The 20,373-nt window shown below is 41.4% G+C and overlaps 1 protein-coding gene across 1 annotated transcript; it reads left to right on the forward strand.

Annotated features, from left to right (window-relative positions):
- Window positions 1–61: 61 nt before the first annotated feature.
- ECD (ecdysoneless cell cycle regulator) lies at window positions 62–16,156 on the forward strand. The gene is made up of 14 exons (XM_065407519.1): window positions 62–116; window positions 825–1,050; window positions 2,456–2,573; window positions 4,246–4,333; window positions 6,002–6,180; window positions 6,970–7,162; window positions 8,021–8,149; window positions 9,410–9,535; window positions 11,492–11,574; window positions 11,666–11,769; window positions 12,217–12,400; window positions 13,826–13,893; window positions 13,975–14,192; window positions 14,791–16,156. Exons 2-14 carry the CDS (start codon window positions 846–848, stop codon window positions 15,031–15,033), a joined length of 1,938 nt encoding a protein of 645 aa, XP_065263591.1. The 5' UTR covers window positions 62–116; window positions 825–845; the 3' UTR covers window positions 15,034–16,156.
- Window positions 16,157–20,373: the final 4,217 nt, after the last annotated feature.

A 20,373-nucleotide genomic window follows, 5' to 3' on the forward strand; every position in this document is an offset into this window, starting at 1 on the left:
GCCGCCTGGCTCTGCCTCCGGCCGCCATGGCGACGCCCCGCCCCCGAGCGGAAGTGGGGCTGCTGCGGGCGCGCGGTGATGACTGGCGCAGCAGGGAGCGCGCAGGCTGGTGAGGGGTGAGCGCAGAATGCTACGGGCTGTAGCGCCCGTGGCCCTCCGCGATCGGGCTTCCCACGTTCTCCGGCCTCGTGTGGATGGTGGCCTAGGCCGCCCGCACTCCCCTGGGGGCGCCAGGCTGGGCGGTCTAACGCTCGCACTCGCGCGCCGGGGCCCTCACCAGGCGCTCTGCGCCTGCAGCTCCCCGGGAAGCCGCTGCGGTTGGTCGGGTCAGGGTGTCCCGGGCTGGGCGCAGTAGCCGCGGGGGTGTCGGAAGCGGCTGGTGCAGTTTGCGGAGAAGAGGCCGCGAGGCATTAGCCCTGCGCGGAGAAGGGCAGCGGGACCCGCTCCCTTCTGTGGCTGTGATGGGGGCCGCGTGGGGGTGGAGGTTGGTGACAGACCAGTGTCTCTTTCGGGGATGACCGTGATGTGTGTCTGTGGCACCCGTTGCCATGGCTCTGGATACAGATTGCCTGAAATAGGGCTGAGTTCTCCTGTTTATACTTCTTTTGGGACAACTTTTAAGTCTTCTCTCTGCTGTAGAATTGGTTTGCTCCATAGAGTAAATAAAGGGTTTTCTTATCAGATGTGACTGGCTGGGGCAATGCAGAAGAGTGTCAGGAATGTTTTGAATTGATAACATGGCTGAATATATCATTTTGGAGGATGGGTTACTTAATATTTACTGGTTTTGAATGATTGAATCTATTTGGTTTGTTTTTTTGAAGGACACTTTATAAAAGTTCAGAATGGAAGGGGAGCTGAGATTGGCAACTGTAGACGATGCAGTGCAGTACCAACTCTTTCTGATACCTCTTGAACCAGGTGACCCAGACCAACACAGAGAAGTTCTTCAGCAGTACATTGAGAGGATATTGGTCCAGTTTGCACCAATATTAGTTTCTTATATCTGGCAAAATCAACCTTTTAATCTCAAATACAAACCTACTAAAGGTAAAACTACTGCATTTGTTTTCATCTGGTATAGGGTTGGATTTCCACCTGCTTAGTGACTGGCTACTACTATGAAAATAAAATATGCTGGTGGTATTACTGAGTGATGTCTGTATATCTTTGGGCCCAAGAGGAGGAGAAACTGAAGCTGTTATGAGTTTGTTCACTGAAAACTCAGTTTTTTTTATAGTATTGTTAGTTTAACCCCTTTCCTCAAGTGAAAAGTTGCAAATCATTCTCCATATTTTGTTGTGTTGGTACTACAGTTCTCACTAAGGTTGCCTGCTGTTTATCTTGCTTTCTTTCTGTTTGATATTGCTGTTAACAGAACTACTAGCACAAAACATTCACCATTTCAACTACTGAGTCATGTTCTGTCCCATTTCTCCCCACTCCCAATTATGCTATATAATGCAGCATTTCTCAAACTGGGGTCCCCAAGGGTACTCCAGGGGGTCCGTGGGCCCTGCTGATCAACTCCTCCCCCTCCCTCTATCTCCCGGAGCCTACTGAAGCCAACCCGGGAGATTTTAGGTGCTAAAAGTCCAGCGGGGCTAAAGCAGGCTCCCTGCGTGCCCTGGGTCCAGTGAATACAATATGGCGCTACTCCAGGAAGTGGCCAGCGGGGGTCTCTGCATGCTGCCCCCGCCCCAAGCGCCGACTCCGCAGCTCCCATTAGCTGGGAACTGTAGCCAATGGGAGCTGTGGGGGCGGTGCTTGTGGGCAGGGTCAGCGCTTGGAGACACCCTCCCCCCCCCCCCCCCCCCCCCCCGGCCATCCCGCCTAAGAACCACTGCCAGAGAGATGTGCTGGTTGCTTTCGGGAGATGCCCGAGGTAAGCGCCGCCTGACCAGAGCCCGCAACCCTCACCCCCCCACACACCCCAGCCCAAAGCCCACACCCAACCTCCCTTCCAGAGCCCGCACCCCCTCCTGTACCCAAACTCCCACCCAGAGCCTGCATCCCGCATCTCCTCCTGCCCCAGCCTGGTGAAAGTGAGTGAGGGTGGGGGAGAGCGAGCAACGGAGGGAGCGGGAGGGAGGCCTGGGGGGAAGAGGTAGAGTGAGGGCGGGGCCTGGGGCTGAGCAGGGCAGGGGGAGCTTGGGGATCCCTGAAAAATTATAAATCAAAATGGGGGTCCTCGGGTTGTTAAAGTTTGAGAACCGCTGACATAGTGAATAGGTTGAAACAACGAGGAGTCTGGTGGCACCTTAAAGATTAACAGATTTATTTGGGCATTAGTCTTTAAGGTGCCACCGGACTCCTCGTTGTTTTTGTGCATACAGACTAACACGGCTACTCCTCTGATACATAGTGAATAGATTGACCATGTTTTACAGACCATTAATAGAGATGATACTGCTTAACTTCTGTCTTGAATTCTTTTTTTAATCCCTCCTCCCAGGAGATATCCCTGCACATATTGGTGGTGTGACTAAATTTGGAGATAATATTGAAGATGAATGGTTTATTGTGTACCTCATACAGCAAATAACAAAGAAGTTTCCAGAATTAGCAGCAAGGTACCTCTAACACATTTTCAGTGTTTTGTGAAACTGTAAATTAAAAACTTTTAAGCTCCTTCAATGACAGCTATTGCTGTACTCTAAACCTCACCAGGATAATATTAGATTGCTTTTTCAAAAACATTTTTCTGTTGTCAAGATGGGGAAAACAAAAGACAAATAACTTTTCCTTCTAAAACAGCTTGAAAGTGTTAACTGGAATCTTACCATTTACTTCAGTACGTGTAGGCTGGATCACAGGTCTACACTTAAAACGCTGCGTCGGCGCAGCTGCATTGGTTTAGTGAAGATGCTCCTATGCTGATGGGAGAGCTTTTCCTGTTAGCATAGTTAATCCACCTTCTCAAGAGGTGATGGCTATGTCAATGGGAGAAACTCTCTCATCAACATAACACTGTCTATATGGGGAGTTAGGTCAATATAATTACGTCACTCGGGTGTGGATTTTTTACACCCTGGAGCAACATACTTATACCAATATAGGTCTGTAATGTAGACCTGGCCCCAGTGTTCGTGTCAGACATCTGAGTTTGTGAAGTATTTATTGAAAATAGAAATCATTGTAGTGGCTTTGTACTAATGGTTTCTTGTCATGTAGGAGAAAGTAAGGGAAAAGAGATTAGCAGTTGAGTTGCCCACTGTTAGTATGTTCAGAAAAGTACACAAGTAATTTGTCTCTTTTGCTGGTCTTTCTATAGACTGTTCATTGAGGGCCCAATTCAGCAAAGTGCGTAATCATGTGCTTAATTTTAAGCACATGCATAGTCCCTTTGAACTTAGTTAAGCATGTGCTTAAGTGCTTTGGTGTACCAGGGCCTGAGGGAGAATACGAATCTCTGTAGTTTGAATTTTAGGATTACTATATAACAATATCTTCTTAATTTTAAATTTTACTCTCCTCTAGGATAGATGAAATAAAAGTGCCTTTTAGGGTGACCAGAATACAATATGGTTAGTGCTTGACATTGCAGCATCTGTGTGTAGAAATAATATTTCCCCAGTCTTGTTCTTAATTATGTTTCTATATAAACTGTACTTGAGCATATTGCATGTTTCCAATCTTTTCCTAATACACCTTTACCCCGATATAACGTGACCTGATATAACGCGGTAAAGCAGTGCTCCGGGGGGGTGGGGCTGCGCACTCCAGTGGATCAAAGCAAGATAGGTGAAACTGCGTTATATCAAAAACGCGTTAAGATTTTTTGGCTCCCAAGGACAGCGTTATATCGAGGTAGAGGTGTACATGGCCCTAAGAAATGAGTCCTATTCTTGTTCATAATACAAATGTGACTAAAAATTTTGCAGACCTCGTAACTTACTATCAATGAAAGAACTCGTTCAAGTGGAGGAAACATTAGGTGACTTCCATATAGGAACGTGCAAAAAAAAAAAATTTCTGGAAACCGTATTTAAGGCTAAGTAAAAGGGGAAATGCCTTTCCTAAAAGAAACAGGCAGCTGAAACCTCTAACCATGTAATGGTACATTTCTGTCTTGTTTTAGAGGCTTAAGAGGGAAAAAAATCTTTAACAATGAATGTGGGGTGTTTTTTTTTTTATTTTTTTAAAGCGATGAAGCCCCCTTTCGCTGAAACAGTAACTGATAATTATTTGTCATTGTGCTATACAGGGCCATGTTTAATAAGACACTGATTTCTATTTGGTTAGGGTTGATGACAATGATGGTGAGTTCCTGCTGATAGAAGCAGCTGACTTCCTCCCAAAGTGGTTAACACCTGAAAATAGTGCCAATCGGGTAGGTGAAATTGTCATGCAAGTGGGCAGGTGACTCAATGATGTATTGAGTTCATTGCAGTATTCTTTTACCCCTGCAGACTTAAAATCAAATCCCAGCTTAAGCTACAAATGAAATTAGTTGACCTGTCTTATTCTCCTACCTCCATCGCAAATCTACACTTGGCACATTGTTTGTAAAGGCATCTCTGGACTGAACCAGAGTCTTGTGATCAGCTGCTTGATCTCTTTGACCACAGTCTACCCTTCTTCTGTTCTGTTTTTTAATAACTATGCCTACCACGAAAACTTACTACAGGCTTAGCAGTTGAACACATTGTGTTCTAACATCCCATTCATTTGAAGCTATACATGTCATCTAAATTTGTTAGTAAGAAATATTCTCTAGTAGTTAAGCAAGTGTGATTACCCAGCATACTTTTTCCTCACAAAATGGTTCTATCACACAGACCATGCTTAAAATTTTTGTTTTACCTTTAAATTTACTGGAACTTCTGGGTACATAATACCAATATTACATAAAACAGTGTAAATGCTGATGTAGCCTGTGTGTGGCACTACTGATATTATATAATCAGTAAATATAAGTGAGTGTCTTGGCAGCACTTAGTTTAAATGACAGGATGGAATGATACTTATTGGCAGGGCTGTTTTTTCTCCCGAATGCTCTTTATTTGGAAAAAACAAAACAAAAACACCCCACAAACAAACAAACAAACCATGCAACCTTCTTTGGATATATAGAGCTATTTTAGCTCCTTTACAAGGAGATCAAAAGTGCTTTACAAATGTTCAGCAAGGAGAGAGAAGTGTTCTTTGTTCTACAGATGGGGAAACTGAGGGCTGGTCTACACTAGGGGGGGGATCGATACAAGATACACAACTTCAGCTACGCGAATAGCGTAGCTGAAGTCGAAGTATCTTGGATTGAATTACCTGGGGTCCAGACGGCGCGGGATCGATGGCCGCGGCTCCCCCGTCGACTGTGCTACTGCCGCTCGCTCTGGTGGAGTTCCGGAGTCGACGGTGAGCGCGTTCGGGGATCGATATATCGCGTCTTAACGAGACGCGATATATCGATCCCGGATAAATCGATTGCTACCCGCCGATACGGCGGGTAATGAAGACGTACCCTGAGACACAGAGCGATTACACAGCCAGGCAGTGTCAGTACTGAGATTTGATCCTAAGCCTCCCTACCTCCTTTCTCTAAGTGAGGAGACCTCTGATAGAAGACCAAGCATGCTATTTGTGCTGTTAAAGAAAGTGAAATAAATTAAAAATTCATTTGACTGGACCTGTTGCTGTCAGAATTGTTCTGAATCAATGATTGAGTCATGAGTCTTCACTGCACCCAATGAGGCTCTCTGAATAATTACCTCCTTTCCTCAACTTCTGCTTCTTGCATCAATTCTCTTCTCATACTCCTAATTTCTAATGTGTTCTCTGTAGTTTGGAGAAATCCAAAAAAGTCCATCTAATAGATAAATTCATTAATCTATGTGTGAATATAGATGTTCCTTCTGATGTGCCATTTTGATCCTCTCTAACCATCCCTTCACATGGAGAATGTTTTTCTAACTATGTATAAATTCACCAGTCATTCATTAATTGACTGCTATGGAATACTAGCAAAATTTTGCCTAACGAACATGTTACATTTTGTCAGGTTTTTTTCCACCAAGGAGAATTGTGCATCATCCCACAGCCAAAGACTCCTGGAGAGGAGCCTTGGCTACCTGCCACCAATCCAACAATCCTGCAGACGTTAATGCTATTGTCTGCACACCCAGAGGACTTCCTGGCCACAAAATCTATTAGAACAGCAGTATATAAACGCATCAGTGGGTATGTGGATTATTTTTTTCTGATATTCTTTACCAGAATGTTCTGATACTGAGCTATCTAGGGAACTTACCTCCCGTATCTAAGTATCCATGGTATCTAAACCATTTTCCTGTTAACTATGATGAGGTTACTCCTATCCTGACAGATCTGTGCTAATTTCTTTGGCATTCTTATGAGGGGGACCTTAACAACGCTAGGCCCGTACGCTATATTCTGATCTCCGCTCTGACACCTCAGTGGTTCAGGGCTAAATTCCAGTCTTTTACAAAAGGACAACACTATTTCTTCATTCGACTTCCAGGAAGGCTGACAGCACTTTGGGCCTTTCCATAGAAGTGTGTGTCTGGGCTCTCAGCTGAGAGACGGAAGTAGAATGTCCTTCAGACCATCAACTTGCATTCAGGAATGGTCAGTAAGGGTCACTGGATTGGTGGTAGAAATTCCTTCACAGAAGATGAAACTAGGGCTGAGCAAAATGACTGTAATTTGACTCCTCTGCTTATTACCAAGAAACTATACAGCTAGCCTGTTAGGCTAGTTCAAAATGATGCATTTCCCCAAAAAGGGGGGTGGGGAATGGGATTTCACTGATCTTGTCAAAAAAGCTTGGCTATGCAAGTCTTTTGTAGAAACATTGCAGAAACATTATTGACTAGTATTCTAATTTGATTTCAGAGTATTTTAATAATCTGGCATAATGTACATTCTGATATTAAATGAAAGAGGAAACAGGCCTATATTAAATGGCTGGTCACGTCTGTAGTATTTTTTGTTTTTTGCCTGCCACAGGTATCCTGAGAAAGTCCAGGCCTCCCTTCACCAAGCCCACTGTTACCTTCCAGTGGGCATTGTGGTAGTGTTGAAGCATCGCCCTGCACTGGTAGCTGCAGCAGTCCAGGCCTTTTATCTGCGAGATCCCATTGACTTACAAGCATGTCGCCCTTTCAAAACTTTCTTGCCCAACACACGTGTTATGACTTCAGTAAGTGATCTTTCTGCCTGTAACTTATTGCCATTCTACTGACTGCTTGATTGATGGATATACTGTTTGTTCTGTTTCAGAGTAGCAGCCGTGTTAGTCTGTATCCGCAAAAAGAACAGGAGTACTTGTGGCACCTTAGAGACTAACAAATTTATTTGAGCATAAGCTTTCGTGGGCTACAGCCCACTTCTTCGGATGCCACAAGTACTTCTGTTCTTTTTGTTTGTTCTGTAGTCATGTTAGGAAATGTATGGCTTTCAATTTTAAAACAGTATGTTTGCTAATTAATTTTTCTTGAGGGCAGTCATGAATTACTGTTTGCTTTAGGAATGTTGTGTCTTGCCACTATATAGTCAAACAGTAATGGGAACTAGATGATTATAGACTATAAAAAGTTTTGTGCCATCCTTCCCCAAAGCAACCCTAAAATTAGAAAAAGTCTAAATTCCTTTTATCTATGCTTTCTTTCTCTTTCTGCCCCAATAACTAGGGGAAACTCCTTTTTCAAACCTTATTGGGCAGGGTGGATGGTACTTTGCCACTCTTTTTTTCTTCCTTCCATTGCTCCCAACCCCATTCTTCACCAGAGTGAGGCCTCTAAGAAGCCACCTGCTGACTTTATTTATACAATAAGGCCTCACTGAAGTCATCCAGCTCCCAGAAGGAGGATATTGGAATTATGACATAAAAATGGGGGGGAAATCACCAATCTTTAATTAACATTGTAAGTGTTACTTTTAACAACTGCAGGTGTAAAATAAAATTCAGACAAAAGTATGGCTTTTTATTTAAGTTGGTATCTCTTCTAGAAAATCATGCTACAATATGTATATTTATTTTTAATTTTGATATTTACAGGTCACATTCACTAAATGTTTATATGCACAATTAATGCAGCAGAAGTTTGTTCCAGACAGACGCAGTGGATATACATTGCCTTCTCCTGTACACCATCAATACAAAGCACATGAGCTAGGCATGAAACTGGTAATGTCTTTTTTTACATGTCTCCTACACTTATGTTTTGTTTTTGTTTTCCCCTCTAGTTCATATTTTGGGGGGTGGTTGAATCATTAGGGGTGCCTCTTTATTTTCCCCTGGCTTGCTTACAGAGAGAACTTGGAGCCAAACAGCAACTTACATCCCCAAAAGGATGCTGTATCAGACAGCTGTAGAGGACTGTTTTTACAGATTGGGCACGGGTATTTCCTCCAAGTACTTACCCTTTAAGTAAATCCATTCCTTTTTCTCAAACTTTACTCTCTCCCTCCCCCAATCTCAATCTAGTTCCCAGCTATGCTTCTCCCAAGTCATTAAAGAGAATCTTCCACTCTTCTTGCAGGAGTCTTGTCTGTCCTAGAAAAATAGGAACCCATAACTGGTTACTAGTGCATCTCCTCCACTGGAAGTTGTACCAGAAGGATCCAGATATTCTTACCACCATATTGTCTTTGTTGAAAAACTAAGTTTTATTCTAGGAAAATGGAAATGAAACCTTTGTGAAGATGAAAGATCTCCTTTGTCCTTGCAGCCCAGGAGAAATAGATGGGCCTCCTCTTGAAGCCTGTCAACACATCTTAATCATTTGTTAGGATTGCTGCTGAGTGTCATGGGCAGGGATCCTACTTTTCCATGATGATAACCCCAAAATGCTCTGATTTAAAAAAAATCCCATAAAAATCCATCTTTTTCTGCAATTGAAATGAATTGCTGAACTTTAGTTTCTCTAGCCACAATATATATAGATATCAGTTGAACACAATGTTTTATTGATATATTTACAATTTTTAAGGTGACAGCCAAAGACCTGCCACCCAGGGCTGACAGTCCAAGCCCTACCTATTCTCCTGATTATCTGAATTTTTGATTATCCGATCTGGCCCCAGTCCCAATTAGATCAGATAATTGGGGTTCTACTAATAAATATATATATATATCGTTTCCCACAAAATGTAAAGAACTAAAGGATTCTGTTTAAAAAAAAAAAAAAATTCCACTTTTTTCCTTGCAGCAAATGGATTTCTAGGATCCCTGGTCATGGGCCACCTCCTTGCTATTCTGGAAGTTGAGAACTCTGCCTCTGCGGTACTTTGAGGCTATCATGTCCCGGGGAGCAGGCATCAAATCATTTATCTCGTGACAGAGTCAGGAGCTTACCACTACTGAGTTCTTTGTGCAGTCATTTAAAGCGAACTTCAACAAACGTGTCATATTTAAGAACCTATGTTTCCTGCATCTCTTATATAGGCTCATGGCTTTGAAATATTATGCTCCAAGTGCAATACAGTTTCTCCTGATTCCAAGAGGCAAGTATTAAACACCCCCTTTTGGGCCAGTTTCCTCAACACCCTGAAGACAAATAATTATTTCAAGGTAAGGAACTGTCTCTGTCTCTCTTTGTATAACTCAGGAAAAACAAAACCAGCTTTCAAATTTCGGGCAGAATTTACAGCAGATTTTAGGTAGAGGCTGAGGGACATAATTCCTCTCATCATGAAAGATAAGCTCATGTCATGGGAGAGACCACTCCTAAATTCTGTATACAGTACCTTTTCTTTCCTTTCCTCTACCCCACCAAATAGTTTAGAATAAAATGTCTTTACAAATGAAAAGACATTGTAGGATTTGGGGATGAGCTCCTACCTACCATGAATGAGAGGATAGACTTGAAGGAAGCCAAAATTACAAGTGCTGTTACATGCAAGTGCTTTTATTTGTATATATTGAAAACAATAATATGAAATAGTAAATGTATTGGGAATATAGTTTTGTAATGATTTTGTTTCACAAATCAAATATACTTAAATTCCACACTTGGAATTTAACATCATGCACGCTGATCCCTCTGGTCTTCTGCTGCTGATGATTTAAAAAAACAAAAACAAACAAACAAACAAAACTCTCCTAATTCTGACCTGTCATTCCTTGGCTTATAGTTTAAGTTGACATGTCCTAACCTTTTTAGAATGTTTGCAAAATATTATTAAATGCAAAAAAAGTACATTCCTGCAACGCCACACTTACGAATGTAAATGTGCAAACATCAGGAAATTCATCTGTGGTTCTCACAGCAGCTGTAACCCTGCCTCTTTTTTGTTATATATTAATATATTCAGTGTGGTTGCTGCTGTGGGAACCATAACTTTGCATTTCCTGGTTTCTTTGTGTGTAAGATCAACTATATTGCTGCATAACATTTTTTGGCATGTTTTCTTTGCTTTTTAATTCATGCCCTACTATTAGCAAAACGTATGCCCATTTTCTGCCCTCTACTTTGTGTGTAAGTGGGGAAAGTAGTATAATTTACCTCATTGTTGCTAGAGAGACTAGATGCATGAGGTAATATCTGTGTAATCTCAAAACTTGTCTCTTTCACCAATAGAAGTTGGTCCAATAATAGATTTACCTCACCTGCCTTGTCTCTCTAGTATTCTAGGACCAACACTGCTACAATAACACTACAAACCACCATTGTTACGGTCACTGCTTAATTGCTCCTGTTTACTCCAGGCTGCACTAAGTAGGATTTGTTCCTAAAGAGCCAGTATATGCAAACCAATAACTTGGGCCCTACCAAATTCACGGCCCATTTTGGTCAATTTCACCGTCAGAGGATTTTAAAAATAATAAATTTCATGATTTCAGCTATTTACATCTGAAATTTCACGGTGTTGTAACTGTAGGGGTCCTGACCCATAAAGGGGGTTTTTGGGGGTATTTTGGTTTTTTTTGGGGGGGGGATCACAAGGTTATTGTAGGGGGGTTGTGATACCGCTACCCTGATTTCTGCGCTGCTGCTGGTGGCAGCGCTGCCTTCAGAGCTGAGCAGCTGGAGAGCAGCAGCTGCTGGCTAGGAGCCCAGCTCTGAAGGCAGAGCAGCCGCCAGCAGCAGTGCAGAAGTAAGGATGGTATGGTATGGTATTGCTACCCTTCTGCACTGCTGCCTACAGAGCTGGGCCCTCAGTCAGCAGCTGCCACTCTTCGGCCACCCTGTTATGAAGGCAGCAGCACAGAAGTAAGGATAAAATAACCTTGTGACCCCCCTGCAACTCCCTTTTGGATCAGGACCCCCAGTTTGAGAAACGCTGGTTCCCCTGTAAAATCTGTACAGTATAGGGTAAAAGCACACAAAAGACCAGATTTCACGGTCCGTAACACATTTTTTATGGCCAATGAATTTGGTAGGGCCCTACCAATAACTAAGCAAGGAAACTGCATTGTGATATTCATCCCCATTTCACTACTAGTGGCAGTTCCTCTGGACACTGCTATGAAAAGGAAGTTGAGGGAGGATTTGATACACTAGTGTTGATGACCTGTTTTAAATAGGGAGAACTGGAAGGATCTGCTAAGTACCTGGACCAGCTGCATATGGCAGAGAATTACTTCCAGCAGTCTATCAAACCTGAAAGGTAAGAGTTACTGTAAACTGCTATTGTTAATGTCTGTATGTTCAATTAGATTTCATGGGATTTTACAGATATGGGGGATTTTTTCTTTTAGCTCTGTTGCTATGAGTCCAGGTGAAGAAATCTTGACCTTGCTACAGACGTCCTTTGATTTGGATGAACTTGAAAAAGAAGCTGCCAGTCTTCCTCCTGAAGATGGTGAGTGAAGGTAGTGTCATGGGAAATTAGGCACTGCTCTTTATATAACAAATGACTACAGAAGTTCAGTCTCCATGTATATTCAATTTCAACCTTTGTCCTGAGACTGCCACAAGCTTTTTTGTGATCTTGCTAGTGGAGAACTCTCTACTAGTTTGGACAACCAGTTTGTTTTGTGTAAGCCACCAAATACGAGCTGGTCTGTTGGCCCAGTGTGATAAAATGGTGTCAGACGTATTTGTCAAGTTACCTCTTCCACCAACCCCTTTATAGCTTTTCTCATTATCAAACATTTCAGAATTTCCATATAAAGTATTCATGATTTACAATAAGTAGGCATTGTGTTAACATTCATCTTGCTGATCAATATTTCCCCCATTTTAAAGTGACCGTATTCCAAATTTGAACTTGTAGGTTGACAAATATGCTCCCTTTCTGTTATTTCAGATGATGGTTGGTTGGAGATCTCTCCAGATGATCTGGATCAGATCCTGAGTGAGGCGTCAGGTAGAAATGAGTCAATTCCTCCCTCAAATGAGGAAGATCAGAAGTATGATTTGGCAGAGGTCACTGAAAGCATGAAGGCTTTTATATCTAAAGTCTCAACACATGAAGGAGCAGAAACTCCATGGTATTTGTTTAAATATCTGGCATGGTGTATGTAGTGCATTGCTCTTTTATGTTGCAACCCTATTAGTAATGCTGCAATTCTGATAAGGATTCAGCTTTTCAAGCCAGCATAGCTAAGCTTGAGTGATTTGTTAATGTCACTAGAACCCTGAAACAGAATTACATTCTTAGTTTATATACACTTTTATAACATGTTGAACAACATTGGGGCTCTTTGGATTGTATACATCTGAGGATGGTTGTCTTATTGTGTATTGTGAACTTTTCTAACCACAGAGAATTACTAAAAATGTCCCTAATCAGGCTGCACATAGACAAAATTATAATTTATGGCTATGTTGGGCGTGCCAGACCTCTTAAGATGGAGACCATACATTAGCATAATACCTTAGAATTCATAAAAGTAATCATTCCAAGTAAGCAGTGCAGAACAGCAGTGTGGTATCAGTGTGTAACACCTACTTTCTTATATCTAACAAAAATAAGGAAGTGCTGCACATTCCAAAACATAGCCCAAAGAGTGAAAAAAATCCTCACTGTGGGTGTTTCAGTATTTTCTCACTTGCTTATTTGACAGTAACACAGCTGCTAAGTTTCTTGTTACACTGAGCAAGATATTCAGCATAAACATTAACAGCCACCTCTTACTTACAAGTAAGTATAAGGTGCAGTGGTGGTTCTGTTTCAGCATTATGGATGTTGAGAATGTGTAGCAAGTCCTTATCTTTAAGAGCTTGAGAGTTGGCTATTTTGAGTGGACTGTTGTGAATTTTTTAAATAGCTATATTAATACTAAGACTAGAAGCATAATCCTACATATGAACATCTATTAACAAATTTAGAGCCTCATCAGTTCCCACTCCCCTTATTTTTACCCACTGTAAAGTGTAAGAACTTGATTTTGATCATGTGTGCAGATGTCTGACACATTCAGAGAAGCTGATTTTTTTTTTTTTTTTTTTTTTTTTTAAGATTCTCTCTCAAACAATATTCTGATCTCATATTTGGATAAATCAAGCCCACGGGTGTTTTTCCCAGGCAGGTCTTCCAAATCCCAGACATTTTGAAGGCTCTGCATAGCATAGCATGCCTCCCCTTCTCCCCAAAAGAATACTGATCATGTCTTCCTTGGGTTGATGGCCACGCAATTCATCCAACAGGGAGCAATGTGAGACTCTCACTATCCTCCCCACTCCATGTCAGCTTTCCATGTGCACGACTTTCCGTGTCACTCTCAGCACCTGCTGTCCTAGGGCTAAGCCCTTGAGCATGGCAGTGTATTGCACTGCCACTAGATCACCAGTCCAACACCCCAAACTTTTCACTCCTAATTCTGCCATGGTTGATGCCAAATGTTCTTGCCCAAGGATACCACACCAGATGTACAAGAGAATGGATTTATGGAGTAATTGTTCTTAAATTTCAGGTCACCTGCTGAGGCCTGTGTCACCTTTGATGTTGACTCTTTTACAAATGCTTTAGACAGAATATTAGGTGAGATCTAGTTTCTTTATTAACTTGCTACTCTGTTTCCTGGCCATCCATATACATTGCATTGACTTGATTTGTATATAGGCGCAGACTCAGAAGAGCTGGACTCAGATGATCTGGATGAGGAGGAGCAGTTTGAGTTCTTGGACAGCGATGAAGACTTGGATTCTGAAGCCCATGGTCAAGAGGAAAAGGCATTGTCAAACAAAATGATAGGAAGTCTCAGATCATACATGGATGACATGGACTGCGAACTGACGCACACCAATGTTGGTAAAAGCTTCGTCACCCCAAGGAAAGTGGTATGTATGCTTTGGGTTTTTGTAATTTATCTCCTTCCGTGAAAGAGGAGGTAGGGAGTAGAATAATAATCTAAGCATACGTGGCTGATGCACATGCTCAGAGATGAACTCTTTCCAAAGAAATATCCTGTGTGCAAACAATGTGTGCTGTAGCTATACCACTAGACTGATTCTGTATATAAAAAAGCTAAACTTTTGGCTTCCACAGTAGCTTCAAATCCTGGCTTTATTTCTCCATAATAATTCTCCATATCCTTCTCTTGGGACTTCTTCTTCTGCATGATGATTCTGATAGTGTGATTGTTTGGTTCATGAACTCCTGCCCTCCATGATTGTGTGGGACATACTGGACTTTAACTTGGCTTCTAAACTATCTGCTTAACTCACTTGTGGTGGGTTTGTTTTTTTTCTCCCCTGCCTTGATTGTGAAGAGTAATTCTGGTAGTTTCATAGATCAGTCTGTGCCTTCCCTGCTGTCTTAGTCAGGAGCTTCTCCCACTATGGTTGCTTTTCACCATGTACCACCAGTGATTGTCATAAAGAACCTACATGTAATCAAATATTTGTCTTTAAAATTTACTCTCTGTATGTGCTACAGGCTAGTTCTGCTAAAGAACCTCTGTCTCGAGATGCTGACTGCGCCTTAGAAGATGATTCTGATGCAGGAGATACTGATTTGACACCTGTGGATGTAGATCTGAACCTAGTGACTAACCTGCTGGAATCATATAGTGCTCAAGCTGGACTTGCAGGACCCGCCTCTAACATCCTACAGAGTATGGGGGTGCATTTACCTGAAAATTCAGACCATAGATGCATTAATAGCAGAGCAACGGATTAATCTGTTATCCTGGTTCAGAGGACAGTTTGTGCTTCTAATCCCATCCTGCAGAGTAGCAGTGGTATAGCAGACACTCTGAATGGTTTCAGTACTAAACACTTCAATACGTTTTACGTGGCTTTAGATGTGTGTGCAAAATACTTACCTGATAAAAGTTTGTCTGATCTGTAAAATGGAAAAAGTTGCCTTGGGAATAAAGCAGTTTTCTCTTGTGCTAGTATATTTTAGAAAAATTGTAAAGATTGTTCTGATTTGAATGAAAATGTCCTATGTCTATTATAAAAGCTGTGTATCCAATATAAAGATCATAATCTAGGTGATACTGGCACTCTGGGAAGACTCCAGGTCTTGCTTTCTTTTTCTTTGCCACTCACAATTTTTTTGTCTCTTTTAGCCATTAATAAATGTTTTATTTTAGTGGCTAAAATGTGGATGAGATGCAGATCCTCTTGAAATGCTGCTATGTCAAGAAGGATATAATAGAGAGATCACACACCAACAGTAGTACCCTCTTCTGTCTTCTACTTTTTGCTGTTGATATGCACAAACATCTGTCTGCCCAACAAGCACCCACCGACACACACAGTTTCTAAAGTACGAAAGCTTCAGTGTAAGCAGTTTTGATGAGTAGTGAAAACTATACAGATTTCTTCAAATAATGGAGAATTGTAGATTTACCAGCCTGGGTATTTTAATATATTTTTCTATAAGCATTTTTCTAATTTATTTAAATAAAGATATACAAAAGTACAACTTGGTTGCTGTAACTTTTTTTTCCTTTGAAGTTGCACTTATTTTTCTCAGGGCAGTATTGGAAATCCTCAGAATAAAAAACATTTCTCAATACCATTGTATTTGAAAGAAAGCTCGTGACCAAACTTGGCTTTTGTTTATTTGAACTACCTCAAGTGGCTGAAAAATGATTTTGTGCCAACAGTATCTGTATGTGGGCCCAATCTGAACAAGTCTGTCTTGCTTTAATAAAAGTTGAATTGGAAGACATTCAACATTTTGTTTCTATACTGAATTGAAAAGCTTAAAGTTAAATCAGTTAAAGCTAGGTAGCAAACCTTTTAAGTTATGCATATGAAGACTGTCTTATATTCCTCTAGTTATATTTCAAATAAATATATAAAAGGTTCCTCTTTCACTTACTTGTCAAGACTTTGATTCATTTTTCTGTTTAGTTTCCTTAACAGTTAACATAGGCACCTTAATTAGTGTAGGAAAAGCTCCATATTTTGCTTTGGAGATTAGTATGGTCAAACTCTCAAGGAAGCAGAAGCCTGAGTACCGGTCCTAGCAGGCAAGTGAAGGCAGAACTGATTTTCTAAGTACTGTTCTTAAATACATTTGAAAGTCTGAACATAAGTTAGTCGCTTGAAATTGCAAATAGATTTTTATTAAAAAAAATTTTTACAAAAATTCTGCCATTTTCTTGATGCTAAAGAAGAGATTAGTAACTTGTTTCTTATACTGCTGATGTTGAATGTCACACCAGTATTCCAGTCACCACCAGCAGGAGGCTTATTAGATCTCTGTTATAAGAGAGGCAACACTGTCCAGTTCCCAGACCAGGTGAGTTGAAAGTTAGAAAGGGAAATTTTTAAATGGTTTAAATTGTCATACTTTCAGTGAAGTCACTGGCTGAGGCTCTGCCACAACCTTGCTGAGATACCTTGGCCTGTGTCTGTTTTCCCATTTGTAAAATTAATAGTTTGCCCACATTTGTAGAGTTTTATGGATCTCTGATAAGATGCTGTAAGTGCCAGTATTTGACTATCTGTACAGGTACAAGGTGAAAAATATTCTAAATTATTAATGGTCAGTGTAAAACACAGAGCAAAACTGCTGCAGTTTCTTCTAGGATCTCCTACTGCTGAGTGTTGTCTTGATTATATCTGTCTTAGTTAAATCCCTGTCATTAAGAATTTTATTTATTCCTACCATTTATATTTATCAACTCTTATACTCATCTCAGGGTGTTGTACAATTACCCACATTAGAATTCAGCATATAAGATTAGTTAAATGCTTTAATAAACATTGTCATCTTGCCTTTTTGACTGTTTTGGAATAATATACTAAAACATTTTTGCTTTTAATTATAATAAGATTGTAGGGTGAGTGAAGTCTGATGGTATCCCAGTATGGTAACCAAATGGGGAGGAATAGTGTTTCTTAACTTTTGCTGTTGAAGTTTTGGATGTGATAATATTCCCTGGTTCAGTTGAATATCCACTTCTGTTGCAGAAGTACACCTCTACCCCGATATAACGCTGTCCTCGGGAGCCAAAAAATCTTACCGCGTTATAGGTGAAACCGCGTTATATTGAATTTGCTTTGATCTGCCGGAGCGCGCAGCCCCGCCTCCCCCGAGCGCTGCTTTACTGCGTTATATCCGAATTCGTGTTCTATCGGGTCGCTTTATATCGGGGTAGAGGTGTATGTAGAACTTCTGACAATTTAACTTTTTCCTACTTGTGGCCTGAATCCTGGGACAGATCCTAGCATGAATGGATTAATTAGCTGCAAGCTTGCTATTTTAGGCAGGAAGATACATTATTTATCTTCACTCCTCTTGATGCAGCACACACTCTAGCAGGATCATAGCCAGCCCACAGTATTCTAATTCCTATTAAGATGTCTAATCTTGGATAATGATTAAGTGATTCAGCTGTTGGGTGGTAATTTAGTTTCCTAACTCACTGGGAGCAAATGTGGGATCTCTTGCAGAAATGGAAGGGAAAATGAGCCTCTCAGCGCTTTATCTACCTGTCTGTGCATGCAGTTTCTCCCAAGTCCCACTGCATCATCAGTACTTTTAGATCAAGTGTGAATCCTCTGTGGCTAGTGTGGGGCTTGCCAGAGTCTCCCTTTTTGAAAATTAAGAAAGGGGGGGGGTTGTTTTGTTTTTTGGCTTTGGACTGGCAGAGAGCAAAAACAATCCAGGTAGTCAAATGTGTTCAGTGACAAATATGTGGCTGAAGAAGTCCCAGATTTGGGAGGCCTGCACTACAGGAACCCCAACAGGAGCTGAAAGGCCACCTGGCCAGAGAGGAGCAGCCTGAACTCTAGAGATCACAGGGCAACTTCAGCATCAAACACTATGGAGATGGGGAGGACAGCAGCTCCTCCCCGAGCTGGGCTTCTCCCCTCATCTTTGTCATAAGGGTGGAGGAAGCAGTGCTGATTTTTAGATTGCTGCGTTTGGTGGTCACCCAACACCCAAATGAAGTCCCACTAAATAGTCCTTGGCAGCACAGTAGAAGAGACAAAAGTTGAAAAGGCTGAGAGGCAACAAGATGTAAAGCTGTGGGAAGCTAAAGATTGCTCTGGCATTTGTGTAAATGTAAACATTCTTTAGTGACTTTAAAAAATGGACTTTGTGTGTTTATGCTCTTCTAATTAAAATTCATTTGGAAGTATTAATTGTAAAAACTTAACAGAGCAACACACATCCATTCTCAGTACTCAAGAGGCCTCATACCCAGTGTACTCTTATGATAGCCGTATGTCTCTACCAGACTATTCTATGGCTTAATGACAAACATACATGGTAAATATATATTGTATATTTATAAAACTTGGAGAAAGACAGTGAAGAGGTACACACCCTGTTTTGTCCTAAAAATAAATCCCACAGGCTGCAGAAGTTGCAAAATATTTCCACATTTCTTTGGCATACCAAAACATTTTTTTCCTTTTAAGTTTTGACATGTGGACTACGCTGCAATTATGAATTTCTCATCTCATCTGTCCGAGCCACTCCTTTTCTTCTTGTCGTTGCCTTGGGCTGCCCTGAACTACTCACACTTTGCATCGCCATAATCAGTAGCCATGGTGTGAGTAGATTTGTGGGGGTGTGAGAGAGAGAGGGGTGCAGGAGGAGGGATTGAGAAGTTGATGTATGGAAGTAGAGTTTTGTGCACATGAGAAAAACAGGTTGCAGAGGCAGGATAGAAAACAATAGAAAATGGGAATGAAACGACAAGACTGATCTACACCCATTCTCTACCTCATTCCTAATTCCCCTTTATTCCAGAAAGTAAAAGAAAGGATGATGAGAGTAAGAGCCAGAAAGGGAACCCAGACACCACACATGCAGGGAAAGAATGACGAACAAACCAGCAGAGCTACAGTAAGTTACATTTTAAAGAAAGCTGGATGCCAGACTGTTACAACACAACCATGTGTGACTATAGAAAATGTGTAGCTAGCAGTGTTTGGCCAGGAGCAGGATCAATTGGTGAGGATTAAAAATGCACTTCTCCCTCCAAATGTCCAAACTAATAGCCTCGAAACTGTGGGCATCTGTGCCTTTTCCCAGGAACTCAACTAAGTAAGCAGAAGGTACAGCCACCCTGAATTCTTCCAGTTTAATTACCAGCAAATCAGAAATCCAGGTAACTCCATTATTAGGCTGTTATTAGTCTCTGCCTGCCCAAGGCTATGCTTCAGTGGGTCTCCCGGAGGGTGATAACCTGCTATTCCACCAGTACAAGGGGAGCAAGCATCTAGCCAAGCCCTTGAACCTTGTGACTGGGCTCTTTCTGCTCCACAGAAATGCTCTGTAGGTAAGCAATGCATGGAGTTTAGAGTGATACCCTATGGACTGAGGCAGAAATGATGTGTTCCTTGGGCTCTCAGCGATTTCTATTACCGTTTGAGTCATGGGGGCTCTTCCAGAATATCAAGCAAGTTAAAGCTTTATGCAGGTTTTTTTCCTCTGTTGTTTATCACCAAATCTTGCTCCCTGAGGATGGAAAGCTGTAGAGGCAATGTGCTCAGCACTGAGGGAGGACCTTTAGCTGCAAAGTCCAATATGAACAAACGTGGTACCTCTTTAGTAGCAAAGGAAATCAAGGGTATTTTTGTATGAAGATGAGCGTAGTGGGAGACTTGATGGGGCAGGGAAGCAATGGAAGGAGGGAACTTAATGAAATTTGTACTTTCACTATTCTCACACTTCGTCAAAAAACGCAAGAGCAGCACTAGGACCAACACTGACAGACCCTAAATGGAATCCCACCACCTACTCTGTCAAAAAGAGTGAGGCTCTATTGTGTGACATCAGAGATGTCTAAGGGGGTAAAATAGAGGAAAATGAGTGGAATCCTTTATTCTAAGAGAGATCTAGGAAACGTATTAGGGTTTGATCATTCTGATGTCTATGGTGTAGGCTTGTAGCTGGTTTGATGACACATCTAGTGGTTTGGGCTTTTGTTTTTTTGTTTTGTTTTTTTTTATAAGATTTACTGGAACTTATGATATTGTATCTAATTGATGGTTCTTTGTGTATCAGAGTTGCTGGGACTTATCCAAATATGTGTCTGTGCCC

This window comes from Emys orbicularis, chromosome 7, assembly GCF_028017835.1.
Source record: "Emys orbicularis isolate rEmyOrb1 chromosome 7, rEmyOrb1.hap1, whole genome shotgun sequence".
NCBI classification, from domain to species: domain Eukaryota; kingdom Metazoa; phylum Chordata; order Testudines; family Emydidae; genus Emys; species Emys orbicularis.